Here is a 21,100-nt window from a genome sequence, read left to right as displayed (position 1 = left end):
CGTGTCCGGCCACTTACGCCTGATTTCAAAGTTTCGTGAGTGAAAACTTACTCCAAACTAACTTAGAATGGAGTAAGTGAAGATTTTTGTACGCTCGAAAAAACCTTGTCTACACTTTAGAAAATCAGGCGTAGGTTACAAATCAGGCGTAGGGAATGGTTGGGGGGGGGGGTTTAAAGGGAAGTTTACAAACATTAAACATTTCAGTTTTACAAATAAAGAGCCATCATCAATAATAAATGATAAATACATCAATAAATCAACCAATAAATCAATCAAAAAAAATTAATAAGTATTAATGTTTTTTTTTAAATCAATAAATAAAACATTTTCTACTTACCGACTGCAGCACCGGGAGCCCTCCAACAGCGTGCTGGGATGCCCCCCCCCCCCCCAGTGTGTCTCTGTCAGTGTCTCTATCTCTCTGTCTGTCTGTGTGTGTCTCTCATTCTCTGTCTGTCAGTGTCTGTGTTTCTGACAGCGAGGCGAGGGGGAGGAGGGGGGTAGAGGGGGGGAGCAGAGGGAGGGAAGGGGGAGGGATGGGGAGAAGGGGGAGGGGGGAGAACGGGGGGGAGAAGGGGATAAAGGGGAGAAGGGGGATAAAGGAGATGGGGGGAGAAGGAGATGGGGGAAGAAGGAGATTGGGGGGGTGAAGGGGATTGGGGGGGAAGGAGATTTGGGGGGGGAAGGAGATTGGGCGGGGGGGGAAAGAGATTGGGGGAGGGAGGCTGAACGGGCCGGGCCGAGACTTCGGGCAGGGCCCGTCCCCAGCATCAGGTTTACAGGTAGGTGGCGTTGGGTCGGGTCGGGGGGAGCACGGGTCGGGGGGGTGGTGGGAGGGTGGTCAGTTCGGTTCGGGTCGGGGGGAGGGAGGGAGAGGGAGGTCAGGTCGGGGAGAGGGAGGTCAGGTCGGATCCAGTCCGGGGGCGGAGGGGGGGAGCGGGAGTCGGGTCAGTGTCGGTGTCGGGTCCAGTCCGGAGGCGGGGGCGGGGGCGGGGGGGGGGGCGGCAGCGGGAGTCGGGTCGGGTCCGGAGGCGGGAAGCGGGAGTCGAGTCGGGTCAGGAGGAAGCAGGAGCTGGCCATGGGAGGAGCCTTATTCACGCAGCCCCAGTGAGGGCATTGGGCCAGGGCTAGGGGCTGCGTGCTTCGGCCCCTCCCACACAGTTTTGGGCGCCTGGAGCTACTGAACATGCTCGCCCACTGTAGCGCGCATGTGCAGAGGTCCCGGCACTGTTTTCAGCGCAGGGACCTGGCTCCGCCCCCTACAGCTCCTGCTGCGCTGCGCTGAGGGCCAGAGGACCTGCAGGGAGTTGGAGAATCTGGAGGGTTTTTTTAGGCGCACTTTGTGGCACGAAAAACGGGCGTCTAGGTCGGGACTGCGCCGTTCTAGACACGGCTCGAAACTTGGGCCCTTTATTTGTAAAACTGAAGTGTTTAATGTTTGTAAACTTCCCTTTAAACCCCCCCCACCACCCCCCCCCCCCCATTCCCTATGCCTGATTTGTAACCTACGCCTGATTTTCTAAAGTGTAGACAAGGTTTTATCCAGCGTACAAAAATCTTCACTTACTCCATTCTAAGTTAGTTTGGAGTAAGTTTTCACTGCCGAAACTTTGAAAACTGGCATAAGTGGCCGGACACGCCCCCTTTTGAAAACAAAATTCTGTTCCAAAGTGAAACTGTTCTAACTGACTTGAACTGGAGCAAACTAAATGCTGAGAATTTGAATTTCTAAGATACTCCGTTCTACACCAGTTGCTCCAAAAAATCAGGAGCAACTGAGGCCGAAACTTGGGCCCAAAGTCTCAGAATAAAGGGCCGCCCATTTAAAACTGAGATGAGGAGGAATTTCTTCTCTCAGAGGATTGTTAATCTATGGAATTCACTGCCCCAGGGAGCAATGGAGACTGGGTCATTGAATATATTTAAGGCGGAGATAGCCAGATTTTTGAGCAATAAGTGAATAAAGGGTTACATGGAGCGGGCAGGGAAGTGGAGCTGAGTACATGACCAGATCAGCCATGACCTTATTAAATGGCGGAGCAAGCTCGAGGGGCAGTATGGCCTACTCCTGCTCCTATTTCTTATGTTCTTATGTTCTTATGAATACTTAACTTGAGATGAGAAAGAATATATCGGGGCCAAAATTGCCCCCTTTTTAAAGGCCCGTTACCACCTCTAACGCGATAACGGATGGTAAGACCTTACTGACTGATGGCAGGTGGAGGATGCAATCCATGCGCAATTGCCACTGGGTCGGGGGCAACGGGAACGGATTGCCGCCTTGCCCTGTGTTTCCGCCCCACCCATCCCTCCGATCCCTTGACGGCTGTGCGCCGACCCCTTACCACCCAGCAGCAACCTCTTTTCCGCCTCGCAGGGGAAATTTCCCCGCAGGAGCACAACCGCCGTTGGTCAGTGCCCCCGACAGCTTCGCGAAGTGGCTGAGTGGTGTGGCCACTCTGAAAGGGGAGGGCATACCGCCACGGCTGCCATTTTGTTTTAATTGCCTACAGGCAGCCCTGCACTTCCTTTTGGATGCCGGGCCACTGCACGAGGTGGTGGTTTCTTGAACTAACAGCCAAATTTCCCGTCTCTTGCCTCGGACTTCTGTCGGGCGCTATGCTAAATTACTGGCTTATTCAAGGTGCCCTCCCCAATATCTCGCTGAGGGCAATTTTGGCCCCATAGTCTTATAATATAAAACATTTATATATAATCTTATCATATCCTCATAGCACTTTACAACCAGTGCATTGCTTTTAAAGTTCAGTCACTGCTGTTATGTAGGGTAACACAGCAGCCACGTTCTACACAGCAAGGTTCCACCAAATGGATGAATGACAAGAAAATCTGATTTTGGTGGTGTTGGTTGAGGGAGGAATGTTGACTGGGCCATTAAGAGAAGAGATTGCTCTTCTTCCAATAGTGACATGGGAGCTTGTATTTTCACCTGAGCAGACAGATTGGCTCTGGTTTAACACCCTATCTGAAAGATGGCATGTCCAACAATGCAGCACTCCCTCAGTACTTAATTGAAATAATAGTCTAGATTGTGTACACAAATCCATGGTAGATCTCAAACTGATGGCCTCTTGACTTAGAAGTAAGAGTAATACAAACAGCCAAGCTGACACTTCAAATTGTGATAATTGAATCTGAGAAAAAATGTAATAAATAGATGGTAGGCAGTATTGTGTATAGCCTCTTCATCGGAATGCCAGCATTTTTACGACTAGTTTAACAACTAGGTAGTTGCCTGCTCAAGTTGTGAAACAGCTGCCTGAACTTTACAGACACAGTCGGTGCAAATAGCACACAGATTGAGGAGTGAGTCAGCAGCTAAGTGTCAAAAGTACAAATTAGCTCAGCAGCAATGAGACTTGAGTCATTAGGTACATAATAGTGTTCATTTTATTCTGCGTCAAATAATCAGCTATTTGTAATAGCCCATCCTTGTAATTTAAACATTGCTTAAAGTTACAGATCAAAGGCCTTTCCATTTCACTTTGATTTCCATTTGGCAAGATCGATGACCAGTACCTGGCTTCTGAAAATAATAAGCATTGTAGTTAAAGTGTCGTGGGGCAATAATGTGAAAGCAGTGGACTGTTGTTCAGGCATGTTATTCTGGGGAGCACTGAGCTGAGACCAAACACTTCCCCTCAAAGAGGGAGGGAGGGAGAGAAAACTACAAAGTGAGTCTTGAGGCCCAATTGTAGCTCAGGGCAGAAATCGGAGAAATTTTAGCTTCCAGGCCTTGTTAGCATAATACAATATTGACTCCCACCTGGAGCCGGCAAGAATGACTTTCCTACCAGTGGCGGGAGTCGAAATTCCTGGGAGGTGGAAGTCAGGCTGCTGCTGCGTGAGGTTTCTCGGGGGTGAATTTACATCGAAGTGCTCCTGGTCTTCAGTGTAACTTTGGAAGAACAGCTATAGAAACCTGGAGAAAATGCCATTTTTCTTGGTTTCCTGCATCTCTTCTGCTATAGTTACCTCTCCAGAAATTCACCCGCTGTGTGTTTTGCCAAGGTGTAGATAGAAATCAGGTGGGCTGACTAACAGGCATGACATGTCCACGCATAACTATTCTGCCATGTTCTCCCATTATGCAATGCTCTGATCCAAAAATGTAGAACGAGAACATTTACTATAAGAACATAAAAAATAGGAACAGGAATAGGTCATAGGGGCCCTCGAGCCTGCTCCACCATATAATACAATCATGGCTGATCCGATCATGGACTCAGGTCCACTTCCCTGCCCGCTCCCCATAACCCCTTATTCCCTTATTGGTTAAGAAACTGTCTATCTCTGTCTTTAGTTTATTCAATGACCCAGCTTCCACAGCTCTCTGGGGCAGAGAATTCCACAGATTTACAACACTCAGAGAAGAAATTCCTCCTCATCTCAGCTTTAAATGACCGACCCCTTATTCTCAGATTATGCCCCCTAGTTCTAGTCTCCCCCATCAGTGGAAACATCCTCTCTGCATCCACCTTGTCAAGCCCCCTCATAATCTTATATGTTTCGATAAGATCATCTCTCATTCTTCTGAATTCCAATGAGTAGTGGCCCAACCTACTCAACCTTTCCTCATAAGGCAACCCCCTCACCTCCAGAATCAACCTAATGAACCTTCTCTGAACTGCCTCCAAAGCAAGTATATCCTTTCGTAAATATGGAAACCAAAACTGCACGCAGTATTCCAGGTGTGGCCTCACCAATACCCTGTATAGCTGTAGCAAGACTTCCCTGCTTTTATACTCCATCCCTTTTGCAATAAAAGCCAAGATTCCATTGGCATTCCTGATCACTTGCTGTACCTGCATACTATCCTTCTGTGTTTCATGCATCAGGACTCCCAGGTCCCACTGTACTGCAGCACTTTGCAATCTTTCTCCATTTAAATAATAACTTGCTCTTTGATTTTTTTTCCGCCAATGTGCATGACCTCACACTTTCCAACATTATACTCCATCTGCCAAATTTTTGCACACTTACCTGTTGGGGACTCTCCTTCGTGAACTTGCTGTTTAATGCTGTGTACTAGAGGGCAGTAATGACCCACAGATTCCAGGGGCGTCTGTGTGCGGAAGCGTATCTGGGATCACGAGGCCTGGTGCTCCAATCAGAAAACAAAAACAACATGTATTTGGAGAATTGATCTTTGAAGCTTTCTCAGAGAAAGAATAAAAGGAAATAAAAACAGGAAAAGAATAAATAAATCTAAGGAAAAGAGGAGGCAGATTCCAGTAGTTTAGTAACACTCAGGAGAATCAGAGTGAAATTGAGTTAAATTAGCATCTGCTACATTCCAATTTCTTTTTAACTTGACACAAATTTATAACAACATCCACTATAAGTTATTAGATGATTCTGTGTGTATACCTATCAATTTGAGCTAATATTCCACATTTTCTTTGGTTGCCATCCCAAATGAGACACACTGGTTCGATAACGTTATGCATTCCGAGATGTCATCTAATTGAAAAAAATACATTGCAATATAGATGAAGATTTTTTATTGATGGATATCCTTGCCCCCGTTTGCATAAGCTGTAAACTTTTCAGGCAAGCGCAAGCGGAAATCCCGAACTTGTGGTCCATTTCAAAGGTGGTATGACGGCATACTGTCATCATACCCATCGCAAATTCTGGCCCATTATCTCCTGTCTAGTAATATCTACTTCACCTTTAAAAGGTACCTGAGGCAGAAACTACAATCTATGGCAGTAACAAAATGTGTGTTCATTAAATGTGTATCTGATTAGTCATTTATTATGTATAACTTCCTACAAACAACTGATACTAAAATATTTAGCAATGGCACGACACAGAAGATATCCTTCAGCATGATACAATTAACTTATGGTAAGTGGTGATAACAATGGACAAAAAAAAAATTTAGGTTATCAGCCCCAGTTTGCCCTCCCTGTGATTATAGGGGGTCATTTTAATTCGTCCTCATTCCTGTAATGGATTGATACTCTCATGGGCCCATTGTCAGTACCAAAATATCTCTAGGAATGAGAGTGATTTGACGGTTGTTTGATATTTCTTGTACTCACACAGAGGAATGAACTGATTATTTTCACCATTGCAAATTCATTTTTAACCTAGTTTGACCTTTGATTTCCAGTGAACAGCACTGACTGTTTTATTAATTATATTCTGATATGCTTTGGATGCATTTAATTACTCTCCTCTGTGAGATGATTTGAAATGATGCACTAGTTACTAAATTTAGTCCATCATAGTTCCTGCAGTTTTCCAAGCCATTAATATATGTTTAATACAGTATGTTGATGATGCTCTAGTTACACTTGAAAGTAGAAATCTGGGCTCCCTTCATCATAATTTCCAGTAGCTATTTCTTGCATCCTATTCTAGAATCTTTCACTTACCAGAATTCCTTCTTAAAGCACTTGAAATGGAGATATAAATGCCTCATATCAGTCCAAATATATGTACCAAATATTTGTTGACTTTTCTTTGTGAAGAAGGACTTTGCTTTTGTTTTTGGCAAAAAAAATCCTGCTCTACTAAGGGCAGAAATATGCTACTTAAATATTAAGCATTTGAACCAAATAATGTTAAGCACAGTATTATAACAGGATTTACTAGTATTATAACAGGATTTACTGGGTGATATGTCTGACTAGGTAATACAATGCTGCTATATTTTGGCTCCACTTTGAGGGATAAAAATGTATTTTCTCAACATTTTCATCTATGTCTGAACATTTTATTATTCAGTTCATTTAATTGGGAGGTACCTTTTGTGGTCAAAGAAAGTCGCTGAGAATCTTGTTCCTTTTTTTTCTTCGTGCTACAACTTAGCCGGCAAGAAAATAAATATAAACCCACAGGATTTTAAATTTTAATTAAAAGCCACACCACTTTCCTTCCACCTGTGGGTTTATTTTTGCATTTAATAAAACATATTAGAAGAGTTCATAGGGTTTTGCAGCATAGTGGTAAACCAGTCTCAAAGGTTTCCAGGATCACCTGAGACTAGGCATATTGACAGATGTGATAACAAACCTATTAGTTTTGTCAACCTACCACACATTGTCAAATAAATAGAGGCGGACTGTGAAGCTATAGGCAGGGGGCAGGAATTTGCAATTGCCGAGTCATTACGTTGGCATGGATATTGGCAGAGGCAATCTGCTCGAACTGTGGGATGATTTCCTGACATGCTCTGCCACCTACTGGTGGGATTGAGGTTTGTACGCAAGAATCCCATATTGTGAGTTCCATTTCTTCCCTGAAAAATGGACGTCAGGCTGTTGGAATTTTTTGGGGGGCGGGGGGGGGCATGGGTCATTGATTCCCAAGACATGCCTGATGCAATTTTCAGGTGAGCCTGTAATCTGCCTGTTTCTGGCAGGAGGCAGCTTAAATATGGAAAATGGGGACCTATACCAGTTGTAGGACCCTATTTACAATTTTCAGTTACAAATGGGCAGAGAATGCACCACTCATGCTTTGCCCATTTGTACCACTCATTGAGCAGCCTAACCTACGGTCCTTGAAGGGAGCACTTGTGACGGTTCAAAAAATACTGCTTCTCACAAAAATACTGCGGGCCACTATTCGCCAATGCTTAACCCGCTCTGGGATAGGCTCCCAACGTCCAGGCACAACCTGTCAGCCAGCTCAGCACCTGCAGTTTCCTGCCTCACACACACACACAATCAGTGACTTGCATCGAGGCACCTACAGCTTTACGGCGGCATTCAAATGAGGTCCAAACCTGAAAATGCCAACTATGGGTTAGCAGCGCAGTTGCTTCAATGTCTTCACGCCCAATTCAGGAGGAAGTCAAAAATCACCCCACATTCTCAGCCTGAGATATCAAGCTTGAGCCACGATTGTTTGTTTGAAGAGGAGCACTGGGGGAACCTTGCAACAGGCTATTACCCATTGTCTCACTTGGACATTACTATGTACCGCAAGAACCTTACACGAGGAAGAAAACAGGGAAATAAATTGTGACTAAAAAACACAAAAGAAATCTCCTCTTCTCATTTTCAGATGAAGTAGAGTTATTATATTCAAGATTTCAATCACTGACAATAAGTATAAGACAATAAGTTTTACCTTTTAATATTAATATTTATTATAGTAAATGGCCAATGTCCTGCAGCATTTCTTGTGGTGAGTCAGCAGATATTTTGCTTTGTACTAATAGAGACTTATACCATGCAACACCCAATGGAGGCCATGATTTACACTGGTTCAAAACACAAATTCTGTTTTTTATTACATGGTATTCCAAGATTTTTACTGTGTGTTGGAGATTGCATTCTGTAAATATTTATTTCTGTTAAAGCTAAATCAGTAGCCTTGACTAAGAAATAACTTGCATTTATAAAGCTCCTTTTACAACCTTGGGATATCCAATTAAGTATTATTAAAATGTGAACACGTAACGTTAGCTCACAATGCCAATTGGAATTGCAATACCTATGGAATATTGAGGTAACTCGTTAGTTTTAATATATAATAGATAATAAACATTTATTTGTATAAAATGCCTCAAAACACTTCACACATTCAATTATTTTGAAGTACCATGATTATTGTTATATAGGCAAAGACAGCTGCTATTCTCCACCAGCAAAGTCCCATTTTTTTCATGGTATTGGCTGAAGGAGGATACTAAAAGGCCTCCAGGCTTTTATTCAAATAGTTTCATGGGATCTTTGTCATCTACGTGAATGATCGCAACAGGTAGTCAGAACCTCATTCCCATCCTAAATACAGTGCTTCCAATAATGCAGCACTTTCCTCAGTACTCCACTACAGTGTCAATCTACATTATCAGCTCATATCATTTAATTAACAACCTTCAGAGGAGAGACTGCTAAACTGAGCCAAGCTGACTAAAGGAAATATGAAGCAAAAATTCAAATTCTAGCACTTGTTTCATCTGTCTAAGATGATGCTGTATAAAGTCAAGTTATCAAATATTCATCAATTTAGATAAATTCCTGCTCATATAAAGCTGAAGGTTTTTTTGTAAACTTCATTAAAGTTATATTAGCAGTGTGGTAGTGAGCTTTCATTCAGTGTTCTAACCTTTCAATGTGTGGAGCAATGACAAATCATGAAGCACATAGAAATAGGAAAGACTAGAATTGATTATAATTAGCTGTTCCTAGAGCAGTTTTGTAGATTCCTGGAAGGTGCATCATATGTCATGTAATGGAATGTATCAGAATTGCTGTAATCCAATCTGACTGGGATCAACTGTTATTCAGTAGCTAATGCTGTCTTCACACTGCACCTCTTAATGCAGTGGTGATTACACTGCCCATTTCCATCACTGTAGAGTGGGGAGAGGCAGAGCTCCATGCATACACTTAATTGGAGTACTATTTGCTAGTCTTTGAGTCAAGTCTATTTCTACCAATTGAGAAAACCTGATGGGTCTGCTCCTTTAATAATATCATTATCTGTACTATCAGAATTTGTCTCATGAAACAAAAGGTAAGTTTAAAAAGTGGCTTTCTGGCTGGTATTCGGCATACAGTTCTAGGTACAAAGTAAAACAAAGACCATCTTTTGGAGGGAATCTTGCTTGTGCCAATTTTGTCCTGTGTGAACAGCTTTGCTTTTCGTTTTTTGTTATAAATGTTATAAATGTTCGTTCATTATTGCCAGAAACTCTTCGATCTGTACTCCAGTATAAAAGCAGCCTAATACTGTGATTAGGTAAATCACTGCCATCTTCTTAGTGTAAGATACTATTAATATTAGTCTTATTCGCATATTATTTGTATATTTATTAATTTTAAAGTTTGCTGGATTTTTCTAGAATGCACAACATTCTAAAATATTTTGTCAGACAGATTCTTTCACGAAACAATCTGCTCCCCTCACTCACTCCAACCTACCTCCCTCTGAATATGTAGCACTCCACTCGCTCAGATCAAACCCCAACCTTGTCATTAAACCTGCTGACAAAGGTGGCGTGTTGTTGTTTGGTGAACCGACCTCTACCTTTCAGAGACTGATCGCCAACTCTGACATCTCCTCCTACCTCCCCCTGGACCATGACCCCACCATTGAACATTAAGTCATCATTTCCCACACCGGCACTGACCTCATCTCCTTTGGAGATCGTCCTCCACAGCCACCAATCTCATAGTTCCCCAAAGCCGCACAACCCGCTTCTACCTCCTTCCCAAGATCCAAACAGGACTACCCCGGTAGACCCATTGTTTCAACCTGTTCTTGCCCCACAGAACTTATTTCTTCCTATCTCAATTCTATTTTTTCTCCCCTTGTCCACTCTCTTCCCACCTACATTAACGACTCCTCTGACACCCTCCATCACTTTAATAGTTTCCAGTTTCCTGGCCCCAACCACCTCCTTTTTACCATGGGCGTCCAATCCCTCTACACGTCCATCCCCCACCAGGATGGCCTGAGGGCGATCCACTTCTTCCTTAAACAGAGGCCCATCCACCACCGCCCTCCTCCGTCTGGCTGAACTTGTTCTCACATTGATCAACTTCTCCTTTAACTGTACTCACTTTTTCCAAATTAAAGGTGTTACTATGGGAACCCGCATGAGTCCGAGCTATGTCTGCCTTTTCGTGGGATATGTGGAACATTCTTTGTTCCAGTCCTACTCGGGTCGCCTCCCTCACCTCTTTTTCCAGTACATTGATGACTGCATAGGTACCATTTCCTGCTCTCGCCCTGAATTTGAAAATTTCATTCACTTTGCATCCAATTTCCACCCTTCCCTCACCTTCACATGGTCCATCTCCGACTATTCCCTTCCCTTCCTCGACTTCTCTGTCTCCCTTTCTGGGAATAGGTTTTCGACCAGTATCCACTATAAGCCCACTGAATCACAAAGCTACCTGGGCTACACTTCCTCCCACCCCGCATCCTGTAAGGACTCCATTCCACTCTCCCAGTTTCTCCGTCGCATCTGCTCTGACGACGCCACCTTTCATACTAGTGACTCAGACATGTCTTCCTTTTCCCTCAACCGAGGATTCCCCTCTCCCATGGATAACATGGCCCTCGACCGTGTCCATTCTATTTCCTGCACCTCTGCTCTCACCCCTTCCTCTCCCTCTCAAAACAATGACAGGTTTCCCCTTGTCCTCACCTTTCACCCCACCAGCCTCCATGTTCAACGGATCATCCTCCATCATTTCCGTCACCTCCAGCGTGATCCCACCACCAATCACATCTTCTCCTCTCAGCATTCCGAAGGGACCACTCCCTCTGCGACACCCTGGACCATTCTGCAGTCACCCCAGCAATCCCTCCCCTTCCCACGGCACCTTTCCGTGCAAATGCAGGAGATACAACACCTGCTCTTTTACCTCCTCCCCCATATCCAGGGCCCCAAATACTCCTTCCAGGTAAAACAGTGATTTACTTGTACTTCTTTCAATTTAGTGTACTGTATTCACTACTCACGATGTGGTCTCCTCTACATTGAGGAGACCAAGCGTAGATTGGGTGACCGCTTTGCTGAACACCTCCGTTCAGTCTGGAAGTGTGACCCTGAGCTTCCGGTTGCCTGTCACTTTAATTTTCCACTCCACTCCCACTCTGATATCCCCGTCCTTGGACTCCTGCACTGTTCCAATGAAGCTCAACGCAAGCTCGAGAAACAGCACCTCATCTTTCCATTAGGTACTTTACAGCCTTCTGGACTCAACATAGAGTTCAACAATTTCAGAGCACACCCTCTGGCCATCATTGGCTCCCTTTCTACCCGCCCCCCCCCTCCCCCCATCCCCATCTTCTTTTTTCTCTCTTTGCCCTTTGTCTCTAATGGTGGCTGCTCATTACTCTGCCATTCACACCCTGTCAAGATTAATAACCTTTTTCCAACTTCTGTCATTACCATTTCAATTCGGCCCATCATCCCTTTTGTCTCTTTAATCTGTCCTGCCTTCCACCCTGCCACAGACCTTTCCTTTTGTTCTTTCTTCCCCTCCCCCTTTCAGTGCTTCTTAAGAATGTGCTCTTTTCGAACATTCGGCAGTTCTGACGAAGGGTCGTCGACCCGAAACATTGACCCAGAAATCCCGGTCGGCTGTTTCCCGCGGGCGATCAGGTAAAAAACTTTAAAAAGATGCGCATTACCTGAACCTGCTGCGCCCACACGAGTTCCCAATCCTGAAGCCTCCATTGACTGCGCGTCACAGCGTATGCAAGTCAGGACTTGCGCAGGGCTGGAGCTGCAATCACATGGCTCTGGGCAGCCAAACAAGGTAAACTTTGTAAGTTGGAGTTCCCATTATTATGAATGAGAAGCCCCTCCCAAACACCCAAAATACTAAATAAAAAATAACCCACATATTATTCATTTAAATTAAAGTTATTTATGTTTTATAAAAAAATAGATATTTTTCTGATTTTTTTTAAAAAAAGATTATTTAATTATGGTTTAAAATAAACTTACCGTAGTGGGGAGGGTTTTTAAACAATAAAATGTGTTTTTATAATTTTATTTTAAAATGTTTTTGTGTATTTTAAAACTCTTACGCCTATAAAAGCAGGCTATGTGCCTGCTTTTATCAGGCGCAAGTGTTTTCAGGACATTTGCTGGGCAAGAGATGGGTAAATACCGCAATCTTGCCCATGCAAATGTCTTGGCTGCCGAGATACAGAGGATCTGTCAAACTGAAAAGGCCGGTTTTCAGCTCAAGCGCAGTGTGCGCTGAAACCGGCTTTTGCGATGCCTTCCCGGGTCTGTACACACTCAGTACGGACCCAGGAGGCCGGAATTTCTGCCGCATTAACTTTGTTTTTCTCTCCACAGATGCTGCCTGACCGGCTGAGATTTCCAGCATTCTCTGTTTTTATTTCAGATTTCAGCATCCGTAGTATTTTGCTTTTGAAACAATAATTGGCAGATTAAACTGTAATTGCCTGTCCCTCTCGAATCAAGATATCTTCTTTCAATTATAGGATCTGGTCACCGACCTTAAGGAGAAATTGTCTGGCCATTTCAAAGAAGTAATGGTAGGTCTAATGTATCCACCGGCCTTCTTTGATGCTCATGAACTGAGACATGCCATGAAGGTACTGTATAAACTCTGTTACATTTTCATGAAATGGAAACATGAATAGGACTGTTGTTCTCTGCTCCCTCTTAAAAAATATATTTATTTAGCAACATATTTATGTTGGAATGGGTTAGTATTGTGGTTGGTTCATTGGACTGGCCAGTTTAGAAGGCAGTCCAGTAGAACAATCACACAGGATGGCAAAACTATAAATTTGTTTTTACAATATTTACAATTACAATTACAATCGTTCCTATACTACAAATATTTATATTCTTTAAATATTTTCCTACTGCACCTTTTTATTAACCACATCTGCTCTCCCAGGCAAGTATTCCATGCCTTAATTCATATAATGTATCCAGGCCCTGGTAGTCCTGCGTGTGTGGGGGCAGGGGGTTGGGGGGGTCAGTGGGTAGAGGGCAAAGTGGGAGGAGGGAAAGGGAAAGTATTGGAAAATGCATCCATTTCCATGGTAAACCAAAGAAGACGAGCGCTCCAACCTTGGATTTTGGGATTGAGATTTGACTCCATAAACCCCTTAACTTTAAGGCCTGTAGAACCAAAGCAATGATCCTTAATGGGCTTGCTGTTTTTCTTCTACCTTCCTCAACCCCAACTGAAATATTTAATCTAGTAAATAAAGAAATCTAGTGAACAAAACTATTCAAAATGAGAGCAGGCAAGCTCGACTAGCAGTCAAGGCTGGGATTCAAATGTGTGCTCCTCTGTTGCAGCTAAAGAACTCATGGCTGACATGAAAATGTAAAATTTAATACTACTGTCAAGCTCTTGAAGTTATCATAACAAATGAGCGTTTGCATTAAACTTAGACTTGTTCCAGGTCATGACCATGGCCTGGCAGACTCTAGGCAGTCACCATAAAATCATCCCTCTTATAAAGGGAGCTGATCTTCATAGATCTTGCCATTTTAAGCTGGGCCCACCAGCTCCTTCACAAGCTGCTTTTAGCACCACATTTTACATACCTCCCCAGGGGTTACTCAAGATGTGCACATACTGATGCAGGTGCCTGATCTTCTTTATGGTCATTTCTGGACCCCAGAAGGTCTGATGAGGTCAGTATTTGAGTGCGATTCCGACTCTGCCATACTATTCAGAACGGGATCACAGATTTTCTTGTGTGTATATATGAATAATGCTATGACTTCAATGGTAAGTAAGTGCTTAGAAGAGCACAAATACTTCACCACAGGAAGGCTTAGGTTACTCTTCTGCAGCTGTCTGTTAGCTAGGAAATGCATATCAGTTGCCTGTTCTCTTGATCAGGGAATAGAATCTAGCCTGGCAGGATGTTAGGGTACAGTAGAAAATCAGAGCCATCTGCTGATTGAAAGTGTATGATTAGTTATCACATAAGAACATAAGAACTAGGAGCAGGAGTAGGCTATACAGCTCCACGAGCCTGCTCCACCATTTAATAAGATCATGATTGATCTTTGACCTCAACTCCACTTTCCCACCCAATCTCCCATCCCTTGATTCCCTTTGAGTCCAAAAATGTATCAATATCAGTCTCGAATATTCTCAACAAATGAGCATCCTCAGGGATCACATAGAACCATGCATTTTAATTCTGTACAGCAGCTCAATAGTGATTTGAAAAGCTATTTCATAAGAACATAAGAACTAAGAGCAGGAGTAGGCCATTTAGCCCCTCGAGCCTGCTCCGCCATTTAATAAGATCATGGCTGATCTGATCATGGACTCAGCTCCACTTCCCTGCCCACTCCCCATAGCTCTTTATTCCCTTATCGCTCAAAAATTTGACTATCTCCACCTTAAATATATTTAATGTCCCAGCCTCCACAGCTCTCTGGGGCAGAGAATTCCACAGATTAATAACCCTCAGAGAAGAAATTCCTCCTCATCTCAGTTTTAAATGGGTGGCCCCTTATTCTAGTTTTAGTTTCCCCTATGGTGGAAATATCCTCCCTGCATCCATCTTGTCGGGTCCCCTCATTATCTTATATGTTTCGATAAGATCACCTCTCATTCTTCTGAACTCCAATGAGTATAGGCCCAACCTACTCAAGTATAGGCCCTACCTACCTTCATAAGTCAACCACCTCATCTTCGGAATCAACCTAGTGAATCTTTTCTGAACAGCCTCCACAATTTCACATTGTTAGTTGTTGTGTTATGTTGCAGAGCTGATATTTTAGCCTGGCTCCATGACTCAACGCTGCAATAAATTCTAATTTGACAGACAGCCCTTGTGAATTTAATTCCATGCCACTAATTAAATTTTCAAGATGATGTTAAAAAAATATAATTGGTAGGTGGAAAAACATTGAAATCGTTTTTTTTTTAATTCCATGAGGTTCATTCCATTAGGTTAAATCCATCCTGTTTAAGTATTCTTGCTCTATTCATTCTGATATTAGCTACTTGTTGATTGCCATTAATTGTCTGAGACCATCTTAGATAATATTTATATCTTAAAGTGGCAATATCATCCAAGGTAATTTGATAGATTTGGCAACAGAGAAATGCAGAATTATGCAGATGTTGATACACTGATTGTTTTTCCAATCCCATATTCTGATAAATGTGTTAGTTTTCAAATTGCTAACATACTAGAATAATAACATAAAAATTACATCGTTGCTGTAGATACAGCACCTGGCGCAGAACAAATTTTTCCCCAGTGGAGGATAAGTTTTGAAACTCAGTCTACTTGAAAACTGCCCCGTAAGATGACAATGTCCCTTTAATATAAGATATAGCTGGGATGTAATAAGAGAGATTTTCTTGGGTCTGTACCTAGACACACTGAACCACCTAAAGAAAGACTTGCATTTATATAGTACCGTTCACAACCTCAGGAGGTTGCAAAGCACTTTACAATGAATGAAATACTTTTGAAGTGAAGTCACTGTTGTAATGTAGAGAATGCAGCAAATATCGGAGAATGAGAGTGTACATATGTAAAAGGAACCTGCCTGATTTTTCTCCATTTATTTCAATGGAGGAAAGTCATTCGGGTTTCTTTACGGGTGTGCGCTCCAACCCACCTGAATTTCCAATCATCGCTGCACCTGGCAGTCCCGTGCTCACAGGGATGACCCAGGAAAATTTCCCTTAGCGTGACTATTTATCTCTATGAATAATATTGACATTGTTAGACTATGGATACTGGTCCTAGACCAGGTATGTATATCACAAACCTGAATTGCACTGTCTGCTGCTCTTCACGTTTCACTCGGTGGAAAGAGAGCTTTGGGCACGTGCCTCACTCCTTGGTTGGTTAGTTTTAATGAGTAGATCCATTAGATCACCTGGACGTTTTTGAAATGTAACTTTGCACTGGCTATAGGTGTAAAGCCCCAGAGATTTAGGATTACCTATTGGAGATGATCTCACACTGTTTTGCTACAGTGCACTCAGGAGTCTGATCACCTCCTGACTCTTTAGACACATGACCATTTTCTCATTGATATGTTCTTAAAACCACTTTGCATCAATATATGAAAATGATATTACAACACTGTTTAATAGAAGGTCCTAATTCTGTTCTCAGGATGTAGGCAATGATGGCAAGGCCACATTTATTGTCCAGCCCTGTTGCCCTGAGAAGGGATGGTGAGACATCTTCTTGAACTGCTACATGCGTAGCAATTAATTTTACAACTGTGCCAGTTCAGAATGAATTGAGTCAACCATGAAGTATGGAAATGGAAATGGAAATCAGGCTACACAATTTTCCACAATAATCAAACCACAACCAAAGTTAATATGTTCCACTGAAACTGGTACCTCAAATGGCTTTGAGGTGATGGATTTGGACCAGTACATAACATAATTGAGATTGTAGACCTCTGTACTAGCTCAGATATCTGCTCATGCATCCTCCATGATATAAATAATTAATTATTTTTTCTTGACTCAAACACTTATCCAGGAAGCACAACGAAAAAAACATAGCATGTACATTATTAATATTCAAAGTATTATTATTCATGACACCATACCCCTCCTAATACATCACATTTGAACCTTACACCAGCACTGAGAGTCACCACCACTAGTATAAAACGCAATATTTGTTAGTACCTTTTGATGGCTTAAATTACATTTGTTTTAGTACCTAATTAATCTAATTGGGTTAATTACAGTTATTTTTATGAACTGTTTTATTTTGTTCTTTTGTATGAAGGGTGCAGGCACGGATGAACACTGTCTAATTGAGATACTTGCCTCTAGAACAAATAGTGAGATCTACGCGATCAATGAAGTCTACACGATGAGTAATACATTTTTTACAATCACATTAAATAATAAAATAGCTTCCAGTTTAGCTTTACAGAAATTAAAACTTATTTTTATTTGATCTTGGGATGTGGGCGACGCTGGCCAAGCCACATTTATTGCCCATTCTTAGTTGCCCTGAGATGGTGATGGTGGACCTGATCATGATGGTGCTCCCACAATGGTATTAGGTAGGAAATTCCAGGATTTTGACCTAGCAACAATGAAAGAATGATAATATACGTCCAAGTCAGTTCTGGTTCTTGGAGGGAAATTTGTGGGTTATGGTGTTCCCATGACATTGATACTCTGCCCTTCTCAGTAGTAGAGGTTTCAGGATAGGAAGATGTTCTTGAAGTAAGTTTGATGAGTTGCTGCAGAACATCCTAGCAATCATACATACTGTAGCCACAATGCACTGGTGATGGAGGGAATGGATACTGAATCCAGCCAAAATCAAGCAAATTGCCCTCCTGGATGGTATCTAGTTTCTTGAGTTATGTTCTAGCTGTAGCAGTAAGAATTCCATCATACACTTGACTTAAGCCTTAGAATCATAGAATCATAGAAATGTATGGCACAGAATGAGGCCATTCAACCCATCATGTCTGTGCTGGCCGAAAAAGAGCTATCCAGCCTAATCCCATTTTCCAGCTCTTGGTCTGTAACCTTGTAGTTTACGACACTTCAGGTGCATATCCAAATACCTTTTGAATGTAATGAGGGTTTCTGATCTACCACCCTTTCAGGTAGAGAGTTCCAGACCCCTCATCACCATCTGGGTGAAAAAAGTTCTCCTCAATTCCCCTCTAATCCTTCTACCCATTACTTCAAATCTATGCCCCCTGGTTATTGACCTCTCTGCTAAGGGAAATAGGTCCTTCTTATCCACTCTATCTAGGTCTCATAATTTTATACACCTCAATTAAGTTTCCCCTCAGCCTCCTCTGTTCCAAAGGCAACAACCTCAGCCTATCCAATCTTTCCTCATAGCTAAAATTCTCCTGTCCTGGTAACATCCTTGTAAATCTCCTCTGTACCCTTGCTAGTGCAATCACATCTTTGGTGGAGAGGTTTTGAGGGGCCAGAAGGCATACCACTCGTCGCAGAGTACCCAGCTTATGCCCCGCTCTTGTAGCCAAGGTGTTGATATGGCTGGGCCAATTAATCATCTACATTAAGATTTTGTACTCAGGTACCTTGGTGGGACCACTTAAAGGTTTATCCACTAAGGCATTATTTGTACTTCATAAATTGCCATGGCATGGGTGAAAAATGATGATGCCCCCAGTATACTGATGTTGGGGACTCAGTGGTGGTGGTCTGTTGAAGTTGTGTCTTTTCTTGTTGGAGATGGTCATTGCCTAGCACTTATGTAGCACAAATGTTACCTGCCACTTGTCAATTCAAACCTAGTTATTGTCTAAATTGCTTCAATATTGGAAGAGTTGTGAATGGAGCTGAACATTGTAGAATCATCACAAAACAGCCCCACTTCTCATTGTATAATTGGAGGAGGCTCATCGATGAAGCACCTGACAATGGTTTCCTGACAAACTCCTGTAGTGATATCCTGGTGCTGTGATAACTGGTCTCTGATTATTAACCTGAAGCCATGAAACTTCATGGGGTCCAGAGTCAATGTATAATACTATGCCCCCTATATGGGATAGAACATAACCAGAGATAGTGCTGTAGCAGTCTGGGATGTTGACAGATACATATGATAAGCGCCTTGGGACATTTTGCTATGTTAACGGTGTTATATAAATGCAAGTTGTTGTTATTATGATTCTGTAAGCACATCTATGTCAGGCTGTTGCTTGAGTAGTTTGTGGGCACCAGTCCTCAAATGTTAGTGAGGAAGATCTTAGGGGTTCAACTGGTCTGAAAGTACCTAAGCCCTGTCCTTGTATGATGCCTGGGTCAATGCTGATAGGTTAATCCATTTTCCCTTATTATTGAATATTATAGCCATTACAACTAAATGCATTGCAGCCACTTCAGGGAGAATTAAAAGTCACCCTTGCATTGTAACACGAGTCACGTGTAAGCCAGACCAAATAAGGCTAGTGAATTAATTGGGTTTCTACAATGATTTGTTATTTATCTGGTACGAGCTCACAAACAAATTTATCAAGTTCACAAATAACCATACTGCAGTTTAAATTCATGACATCTGGGTTACTAGTTCAGTATCATAAATTACAGTACCTTACCCACTGAATAATCTATAAATTTAAATATTTCACTTGGCTAACAATATCATTTTCACATTTTTTGTTTTGTTTATAGACTTTGGTGTACCACTTGAAGAGGATATTGATTCAGAAACATCTGGGCACTTCAGGGATGCCTTAATGATGCTTGCACAGGTATCTGCAACATAACTATTGTGCCCAGTCTGTTTTATGCTTTGCTAAATAAATATTGTATCCTGATATGAAAAGCACAAACTATAATGTTCAAATAGTAACTTTGATGATTTCTCATGTTGGCCCAAACACATGAAAATAACTGAAACTTAATTTCACTGTTCTCTTTATTCGGAAGTGAAGCCTGACTAAAAAAATCTCAGTCTTGTGTAAAATGATGTACAGTGAAAGTGATTTTCTTTCATTCTTACTCGAAAGTTTTGATTGGAAGATACAAGGGGTGTCTGTCACAATTGTTAATTTATATCAGTACCTGGGGCTCCTATTGGATGCCAAATTCTGCTGGAACAGAGCTGAGAAGGAGTGATGGGAATATTGGTCTTTCTTTTCTTTCTCCACTGACGCAATCAGCTTAAGCTTGTAGTGTGTAAGAGTGCCCAAATCATTCTCCTAAATGTCTGCAACAAAATCATCTTGCTACTGGGTTGTATGAAAGGCATTTTTACGTGACAGGTCACTAGCCAGACTCACAACTCCCTACTAGGAGGACCACACTTTAGTCTGGGTCATACCTTTTGACCTGTCTGGCTTGGGTGGCCCTACCAGGAGTTATACTCCTGCCAGAATATCTTTCAGGGTCAAAGGAACACGCAAGCCTTTCCAGGTGCAGTCCCTAGACAAGGATAGGTAAATAGGATGTGTCTCTATGGAGTGAGATTGTGTGCTCCATATTAGGCAAACAGAAACTATAGCTGTGTGGATTGTTCAGCTTTGTTTGGAGACTTTTAAATATGACGATCGGATCCACGTGTGTCAGACACCGAACTAAGCAAAAAGATTAATTCTGACTTGGTGTGGGGGGAATTTAACCCCCAAATCAGATGTTTTGAGGTCAGGTGGAAGGTTAAAGTGTTAAAAAACTGAATTGCTACCCTAACCCGTCCACTTCCAGTTTTAACAAAGATGGGATGGGTAGTGGGCAGCCAACTCGCTCTCAGGAGGTGAGTCGCACATTTAAATATTAGAATGGCGTGCCGCATGGTGATTCATCATTACAAATTTAACTCGGGCTGGTCGGGTTTCCTGGGCCTCGGGGAACCCGACATCTAAACGGAGGCGAGGACAGCTGGATCCAGGAGGTTGAGCTTTTCCACGTAACTGCTGGATCCAGCAACCCTGTCTCACCCACAACTGGAAACCCTCCCTCTGCCTGCGATCAACCCTCAGCCTTCCCCCGCGAGACCTCCGATTCATCCTCCGGTCCCTGATTGCCTTCCCAGCCTCCCCCATCAGGCCCTGATCCTCCTCCGGCCCCCGACGCCCGCCCAATCACCCTCTGGCCCCTGACATCACCGCCAATCATCCTCCGGCTCCAATTCATCCCCCTCCTCA

At 42.7% G+C, this 21,100-nt stretch overlaps 1 protein-coding gene across 1 annotated transcript in view; it reads left to right on the top strand.

The window, feature by feature from the left end:
- Positions 1-21,100, top strand: part of LOC139233769 (annexin A10-like) — a 124,250-nt gene that overhangs the window by 47,216 nt on the left and 55,934 nt on the right. Inside the window, exons 4-6 of the mRNA XM_070864278.1 lie at positions 12,964-13,077; positions 17,242-17,332; positions 19,629-19,708. Coding sequence (XP_070720379.1) covers positions 12,964-13,077; positions 17,242-17,332; positions 19,629-19,708 — 285 coding nt within the window. The remainder of the gene's footprint in view (positions 1-12,963; positions 13,078-17,241; positions 17,333-19,628; positions 19,709-21,100) is intronic.

The sequence above is a fragment of the Pristiophorus japonicus genome, chromosome 2, assembly GCF_044704955.1.
Source record: "Pristiophorus japonicus isolate sPriJap1 chromosome 2, sPriJap1.hap1, whole genome shotgun sequence".
Taxonomy (NCBI): domain Eukaryota; kingdom Metazoa; phylum Chordata; class Chondrichthyes; family Pristiophoridae; genus Pristiophorus; species Pristiophorus japonicus.
The sequence above is the reverse complement of the archived record's forward strand: the minus strand, read 5'-3'. Positions and strand labels throughout refer to the sequence as shown.